The sequence below is a fragment of the Gavialis gangeticus genome, unplaced genomic scaffold, assembly GCF_001723915.1.
Source record: "Gavialis gangeticus isolate Ggan-Ray unplaced genomic scaffold, GavGan_comp1, whole genome shotgun sequence".
Classification (NCBI taxonomy): Eukaryota; Metazoa; Chordata; order Crocodylia; family Gavialidae; genus Gavialis; species Gavialis gangeticus.
The window spans coordinates 728,827-737,607 of NW_017728980.1; the positions used below are offsets into that span (position 1 = coordinate 728,827).

General features: G+C 47.0%; 1 protein-coding gene across 2 annotated transcripts in view; it reads right to left on the reverse strand.

Moving 5' to 3' along the window:
• The window catches only part of CDON (cell adhesion associated, oncogene regulated), a 126,535-nt gene that overhangs the window by 83,623 nt on the left and 34,131 nt on the right, over nt 1–8,781 (reverse strand). For both annotated transcript variants that reach the window (XM_019508879.1, XM_019508887.1), the window contains exon 2: nt 7,013–7,158. In XM_019508879.1, the coding sequence (XP_019364424.1) occupies nt 7,013–7,088 (76 nt within the window). In that variant the 5' untranslated portion in view covers nt 7,089–7,158. The remainder of the gene's footprint in view (nt 1–7,012; nt 7,159–8,781) is intronic.

Here is an 8,781-nt window from a genome sequence, read left to right on the forward strand (position 1 = left end):
CTAGATATCAGGAGGCGCTACTTCACGGTCAGGGCAGCTAGGATCTGGGACCAACTTCCAAGAGAAGTGGTGCTGGCTCCTACCCTGGGGGTCTTTAAGAGGAGGCTAGATGTACACCTTGCCGGGGTCGTTTGACCCCAGTACTCTTTCCTGCCATGGCAGGGGGGGGTCGGACTCGATGATCTGCTCAGGTCCCTTCCAACCCTAGAAACTATGAAACTATGAAATGCTCACTCTGAAAGCCTGGGCCAGAGTGCACAAACTTGACAAATTCTCTTGTATCTAAGTGTAGTGATTGGTCACACCAAAGTGGTTAGTTTTTTGCAGCCAGAAAATCAAGCACCTGCCAAATAACAACTAGTTAAGAGGAGGACAATAAAATTACATATTTTACACAACCTTTAGACTCTGTGGTAGGGTGCAGCAGTGCCAATTCCTTCAGAATAGGTGTCTTTAGATAGCAGTAACATGTCATTCTTTCTTTTTCAAACGTTCTCTTGACAGATTTCCAGTACTGGAGACCAAAAAGCCCCAGGGAGATCTTTATAACAAAGAACAAAAGCTTGTAGCAGGCAGTCTGCAACAATAAGTTGCATCTACCCAGATAAATGCGAAGAGGTAAAAAGGGGGTGTAGGTTATAACCGTGTTGGTTTAAGGACATAGGTAGACAAGGTTCTTACAAGGTAAGATGGCATTCAATTCATGAAAATGCAGAATGCTCTCTGAGATACTGAAATCAAGGAGCTGGAGAGTTTGAGTTCTCAAAGCCCAGGAAGCTTTATTTATTTGTAAATAACAAACACTAGATTTGACCTCCAGATAAGTCCAACATGTTTGAGAATCACTTGAACAGAAGACAATGTCTGCAGGTCTCCTGAAGAGACAATCCAGTAACTTGCAGTTGCAGCTGATTTGCCCTGTATAAAATGAGTCTTGAAAAAACCAAAGTACTAGGTCTGCTGAAATACTGAAGAAAGTTGCTGAAGTTGATTTCCAAAGTTCTCTGCTAACAACAGGGAAAGGAAGGAAGAAGCTGTTTTCTTCCATGATGGCTGACTTGCTGGAGAGGGCTTTAAACTAGGTGCGTCGAGGGACAAGTATGCAGGCAGGAATGCAAGCCGGAGGACAGCCAAGCAGGAAGGATGTAGAAAGGGCGGTCAGGAAGGTGGTGAGAGGCTGAAACAACACTAGGGCTGTGGGGAACTGGGAGTTACCAATGGGGACCTTAAGTGTCTATATATAAACAGTAGGAGTATGGGGAATAAACAGGAGGAACTGGTATTCCTGCTAACAAATACGGAATATGATCGCATCAGAACAACAGAAACCTGGTTGGATGCCATACATGACTGGGCTGTATGCAGAAAGGGCTGCACAGAAGGAACTGGGTAGGGAAGAAGGGAGGAGGTGTAACTCTTTATGTAAAGGAATGGCATGCCTCCTTGGAGACCCAAACTGGTTCAAAAGAAGGGAAACTCAAGATCCCATGGGTCAAGATAGAGGAGGAGGGGTGGGGGGATGACTAGAAGGGGACTTGATGGTAGGCACCTACTACAGACTACCACACCAGAAGGAGGAGCTGGATCTGGAATTTTCCAGAGAACTAATAGAGGCTGCATGTTCAAGGGACACAGTTGTCATGGGTGACATCTGCTGAGAGGAGCACTCTGCCAGATCTGACCAGTCACATAGGTTTTTGACTTGCATGGAAGAACTTTATTTAGGACAGGAGGTGAACAGGCTGACTAGGGGGTAGGCTTTGTTGAATTTGGTTCTAGCAAAAGGGGATGACCTGGTGGGAGATCTGAGGATTGAGGGTTATCTGGGAGATAATGATTGTGGCAGAAGGCCACCTTTGTTTCTCCACAAAAACTCTGCTCTGTGACAATTTGGTTAGGATGGGCCCTGCAGAGGGTACACACTTTACCCTATCTCTTTAGGTAACCTGAGCTGGATACATTCCTGAGGGAAGGGGGAAACCTGCTCCCTCTGCCTACGTGACTGGCATCACATACCTGGGTGAGGGGCTTGGGCTCCCTGGTAGGCTAGAGACTGCCAGTCTCCCCAGCAACCAGTGATGCATTTCAAATTGGCTGGCTGACAGCCAACAGGTGCTGGCCTCCACTGGACCAGGTAAAGGAGGTCATAAGAGCTATATAAAGTTAAGGACTGCCCAGGAGGGAGGCAGCCACTATGACAAAAACTCAGAGAGAGAGAAAAGAGCTGGACCATCTGAAACTTGCTCTCTCTCTCAAAACTCATGATCAAGGAATTGCCTGCCTCCAGGGGGAATCTCCACCTGCCTCTGGATGATACTTGTGAGTAAGGTACCTGAGATCTAACTATATAGCTTGCAGTAACTCAGATGCATGATCAAAGGCTACTCCAGCCACAATGTTTTCTCTGTGGGTTTTCTCTGATACTACTCAACTCTGTACCCTATTCCAACCCTACTCCTTGTAACCAATAAAGTTCTCCTTTGTACCTAGCATGGGAGACTCATTGGGAGCAGGTCTAGATTATGCCTTGAGGTCCCCTTCGGTCGGCTGACTAAGGGAGACCACTACTTGTGCTTCTGACTGAGGGAAGCACCCCAAGTTCTTGAAGTGAGTCAAGTACCCTTGAGGGCTACTATGCCTATGTTTCCCAGGGGGTGCAGTACCAGAATCAAGCCCCACCCCTCGGTGATGGCAGCTCTACCCCCAGGCTAGCGGGTGTGCTCTAGGAAGGGGGTTGGCCAGATGCAAGGCGCCCCCAGGAAGGCACTCAGAGCCTGGAAGGTGGTGGGGTGCAGTGAGGTGGGTGGCTCAGTGCGAGAGCCGCAGCTACTGGCCTGCCACAGTGATCACTAGACCTGTGCAAAAAGGGAAGTATCTGATCCGAATTCGGCCAATTTGGAGGACAGTAATTTGATTCAGAAATTTGGATCACTGTCCTGAATCGATTCGGCCAAATCAGCTTTGGAAGATTCAGCACTGATTTGAAGAGATTCGGTGATTCAACCATAGGCTATAATGGGGAAATCACCGAAATACCTAGAACTTCGTTATTTTTTGGCAGACTTGGATGAAAACAGCAGAGATGGTAGCCCCTTCTGAGCACACGACATCTGCCAAGTTTCAAGGAGATAGGTGCAGAGGTCTCTGGGAAACTGCACCTCAAACTGTTGAAAGAAAAACTTGTGTCACTTGTATGTGTTAGGGCAGATTTGGATGAAAACAGCAGGGATGGTAGCCTGGAACTGGGGGCCTTCCTGGTGCCAGTTAGATCTCCGCCCACCCACCTGTTTCTGGGCCAGCTGCCCAGCCCTCTTTTGCTCAGGGAGAAACAGCCCACAAAAAAGGGACAGAAAGACTGTAGAAAGCAGCTTATATGCTTTTTCTATGCACCATCCCCCCAAGCACTGTGACTGGAATGGGACTCAGGGAAAGATCACAGTTACTGGCCAGCTACAGATGTCAGTCTTTTCCCCCTGCTTCCTCTCCCTCTTCTCAGTTTCTGTTCCCCTGAAAGACTGCCTTCTGAATCTCCAAATCTTTTTCCGAATCAATTAGGGGGTTATTTTGTTCTCCTAATGCTATTTGGATTTGGTGATTTGACCTCTGAATCGGGCCAAATCTTCTCCAAATTGAATCAGCAACCGAAGCTGATATAGAGAGCAGGAGGAAGACCCAGAGAAATGTAGGGCCCTTGCAGAATGGGACAGGACAACTGATAACAGTTAGGAGAAAGCTGAACTCTTTAATGAATACTTTGTGTTGGTGTTCCTGCATACAAATGCTGGTCGCCTGCCTGATGGGATACTGGATGGATGGTGGGGTGCAGTTGCCAACCAATGGTCAGTGTCAAACTGGTGAGGGAGCACTTAAGAGCAGCTGAATGTCTTCAAGTTGGCAGGACCAGATGGACTACCAGAGTGCTAAGGGAATCGACTGAAGTCATTGCGGGACCGTTGACGATGGTACCTGAAAACTTGTGGTGCTTGGGAGAGGTCCCGGAACACTGGAAAAGGGCCAATGTGGTGCTAATCTTTAGGAAGGGGAGGAGGGAGGATCCAGGAAACTATAGGGCAATCAGTTTAACCTCAATACTGGGTAAAATTTTGGAAAAAATTATCAAGAAGTCCATTTATGAGAGGCTGGCAGAAGGCATGATGCTGAAGGATAGCCAACATGGTTTTGTTGTGGGCAGGTCATGTCTGATCAACCTTGTCTCCTTCTATGATCAAGTAACAAACCACTTAGATGCGAGAGATGCAGTTGATGTCATATGCTTGGATTTTAAAAAGGCCTTTGATATGGAATCCCATGACATACTTATAAAAAAACTGGGGGATTGTGGGTCAGCAGAGTCCACGGTCAAGTGGGCTGGGAACTGGCTAAGGGGTCAAACCCAGAGAGTGTTAGTGGACAGGTCTGTATCATTTTGGCAGGAGGTGGACAGGGGTTCTTGGCCCCGTGCTGTTCAACATCTTTATCAACGATTTAGATGAGGTTGTAGAAAGCATGCTGGCCAAGCTTGTGGACAATACTAAGTTATGGGGAAAAGTGGTCACGCTAGAGCACGAATTCTCAACCAGGGGCACATGTACCCCTGGAGGTACTTGAGAAGGCCCTAGGGGGTAGGCATGGGTGGGCAGGGATGGAGCATCGCCACGCATGATCTCACACTGCTGTGCAGGCACTGGGATAGGGAGATGGGGGGAAACTCACATGCGGCAGCTGCTGCTGCTCCACATCTGGCCACATGTCACTCTCTAATAATGATTCAGGGCCTGGAGGACAAGCCTCATGAGGAAAGACTAAGGGATCTGGGACTGTTCAGCCTGGGGAAGAGAAGACTGAGGGGGGTAGCTGTCTATATTTATGTAAGGGGTAAATATCAGGAGCTGGGAGAAAAACTGTTCACTAGGGCACCCCAGGGAGGACAAGGAGCAATGGCCATAAAAACTGTTAGAGGATGGTTTCAGGTTAGATACAAGGAAGGTACCCTTCCTTATGATAAAGGTAACTGGAATCTGAAATAGACTTCCAAAGGAGGTGATGCAGTCCCCAACCTTGGAAGTCTTCAAAACAAGACTGGACAGACACCTTGCTGCACTCTTTTGACCTCAGCAGTATTCCTGCCCAGAGCAGGGGTATGGACTCAATCTTTTGAGGTCCCTTCCAGCCCTTAATTTCTATGATTTCTATGAACAGACAGTGGTACACAAAAGAATCTTACTGACTTCAGTTCTGTTAGAAATAGAGAGAAAAAAGAAATCTGTTTGCCAAGCAAACAAAAATGACAGAGAAAAATGTTTTGTAGTTTGTAAGTGTGCTGTAAATAATTATACTATATAGTATGGTTCATACTGATATTAAGTGACACCTGGATAGAAAGGAAGCTTCCTGTGAGTGGTTCCACTCAATTCAGTTTCCTTCTAAAATTGGCCCATTCCCACACTGTTAACACAGATCATTTTCAGATGAAAAACTGCAGTTATTTTTACCCTGAAAAACTACAATGAATCCACATGTAGTTAGCTTTGAAGTATAAAAATGCTTTATCTAGCCCCTAGTGAAGCAAATGAGCTGGTCTTTGAGAGAAGAGTAATGGCTATTCTAAGCTGTGAATGTCTACCAGTAAAAAAGTCTGCCAGCAAATAGTGCCATCACTTAAATCTTTGCAACTCCCTGTCTTTAGCTTCTTCACTCAACTACAATTTTAATATATACAAACATTCAGGAAGGTTGGGGAAGGTTAGATAGGTTAAAAATGGCCACCCAATCAAAGGTAAGTTGGGATGGGGGGATTGAGGGAGCTTGTCGGCGGGGAGGAAATTGGTCAGCAAGTAAGCTCAGGATGGATTACTGATGGGGGCAAGCAGGGTCTATGGAGGGGTTGGGGACTCTCCCCCCTAATCCCCAAGAACAGGAGCTATTTTTCGCTCCCAAACTCCCCCCACCACCAGATGACATCCAATACCCCTCTCCTGGCGAGTGCTGGTAAAAACTGTTACTGGCAGCAGCTTGCAGGACTGGGGGGGAGGGAGGCAGGGTCAGAGGGTGGCATGGGGGGCTGGCTGATCCATAAGGGGGGGTTATCCATTTGTGGGTGGTGGGAGGGCCAGGGAGCTAAAAAATAACCTGGTGCAAGGGGGTTGGGGGTGGATAGGGAAAGCACAGCCCTGAGACTGGAGGCAATGGCTGGGCTTTTCCAGTCCTGGGGCTGCACTGGGAACTGTAGAGAAGTTCAGTTAGATATGTCTTGCCAGACCCAATCTAAAGTTAGACTACCTTGGAGGTACAGTTAACTTAGATCAGGTCAACAATTTTTTAGACCGACCCAACTGCCCTGAACTTCTGTACAGTTTGTTGTCCTTAGATCCACCTAATTAGGGATCTAAACCTAAGGTTTAGACAAAGTAAGTTCTGGACAAAGTAAGTTAGAGCTAGTGGCCATTTTTAACATGATCTAACCTCACCAAAACTCTGTACGTACCCTTAGAAAACCTCATTTTCAATGTGGATTCATTTGGCGTAATTCACAGCATCAATAGTCTGATAATATCCATTCTACTCTTATACTGCTTTAAGAATAAAATCTCATTCACTCTCATTGAAGTATATTTGCTGTTCACAGTAAGCTAGTAATAACTTATTCTTTGGTCAGTTAAAGGAAGCTGACTACACAGAGAGCAGATCTGTTGTTTAAAACAATGTTTTGGGTGTTTTGTTTTGTTTTTTTTAACTCAACTTCCACTTTATTCGTTCATTCATCATAGTTTAGTTAGAATACTGAATTGATTTCCCAAAGAAGGAAAGTGATAATCCTAAGTGATCCAATATTTATCCACGCTAAATATTCATTTGTCATTTTCTAAAATGTTAAGCTAAGTAATTTGGGTATTCAGATTAAGACATTTTCAGGCACCTGACTTTCAGATGGCAAGTGAGATTTAAAAAGGGATGCATGAATGCATATGCTTTCATTTCCAAGCTAATGACGTACTTCACAATGAAGCCTTACCTGAACTTGTAGTGCAGAAGAGAACTGTAATAGTGAGGAAAAATAGTGCCTGTATGGGTCCAGGATCCAGATGCATAGTGCCAGATTACAGAAGTTGAAAGCACAGCGCTCCAGACTAGGCACTGAATGACAAGGCACTGAAACAACTGTAACAGAAAAGAAAGAAAATCTAAAATTTACTGTAGATTTTTTTTCTCCTTATTTCTTCTTATTTAGACAGAAACATGGTTGGAAACTAGAATCAAAGTACATCCACACCTTCAAGACCAGGAGATTTCCCATCACTCAGTGCATGACAATACCCTAGGAGAGTACTGCACAGAGACAAATAATAAGTTTGTAGACTTAAAAAATATTAATGCATTACAAAGACTACAAAATTATAAAATGGGAAGGGGAGGTGGGAATTGAGGTTTTGTATTATTTACCAGAGTTACATACAGTATTGCTATTTTACCAGCAGAACTGCCAGGACACCCATGGCAAGGAGATACTAAACAAACAAAAATATGCAAAGGGGATGTAAATCCATTGTGAACTCTACACAGTAGCGCTGTGCGAAGCTTCGGGTTCAATTCGATTCAGAGGAGATCCGGCCCGATTCAGTGGCCGAATCTGGATCGAATCGGGGACCAATTTAAAGGTCCAAATCTATTCAAAGCTCTGACTCGTTAGGAAAGATTCAGAGAGCTTTGATGATTCAGGCAGCCCCCAGTGGTTACAGCAGGGAGCTGGACCTGGACTCAGAGCTGGTAAGTACTAGGGGTGGGGAGGGCTTAGGAGACCATGGGGGACCCCTACCAGCCTCCCCCAGTCCCCCAGCCCCCTGAGCCCCCCTTCCTCCAGTCTTGCCAAGGCTGCCCTGCCTCCCCCCCAGCTCCTGGCCCTTTAAAGAAAAGCCCCGGTGCTCACCAGGTGGGTGGGCCATCCCTGCTGCCCCCCACTCCATGGGAGGCTACGCCATGAGTCTCCCGACCCCCCCCACACGGCTGCCCCTCCCAGGCCAGCTCCGTCTCTTTAAGGAAAAAAAGAAAAAAACGGAAAAAAGCCCCAGAACTCACCGCTCCTGCAGCAGCCTTGGGGCTCTGGGGGGCTCGTGCAGAGCCCCCCATGTGGCATGGGGTAGTGGGGATCGCCTTCCACCACTTTTTTTTTCTTAGTGTCGGAGCTGGCCCAGGCAGGGTACCCATGGGGGGAGGGGGGGGAGGATGGAGCATCAAGTGGGGGCTTGTGAGGAGGCCCCCATGCAGCATGGGGCAGTACAGGGCAGCGGGGATCGCCCCCCACCTGGCAGCACCCGGTGAGTCAGGGCTTTTTTTAAAAAAAAAGGGCCAGGAGCTGGGGCAGGCAGGGAGGCCGTTGCCAGGCTCCGGGGAATGGGCCTGATTGATTCAGAGATTTTGCAGCAGCCGAATCTCTGAATCAGATTTGGCCGAATTGATTCAGGACAGTGATTCGAATCACTGAACTGAATCACTGTCCCCTGAATCATCTGAATCCCAAGCAAATACTAGCCGCTTTGCACAGGCCTATTACACAGACATAAGTGTCTCTCTGGGTGGAGCAGCATACAAGTTGGTCCTGTCAGACCAACCTGGTGGCCTTTTACGACCAGGTCACTAAATCATTGGATGCAGGTGTGGCAGTGGATATAGTTTTCCTAGACTTCAGGAAGGCTTTTGATACTGTCTCTCACCCCATTCTCATTAGGAAGCTGGGGGACTGTGGCGTAGACACCCATACAGTCCAATGGGTCGCCAACTGGTTAG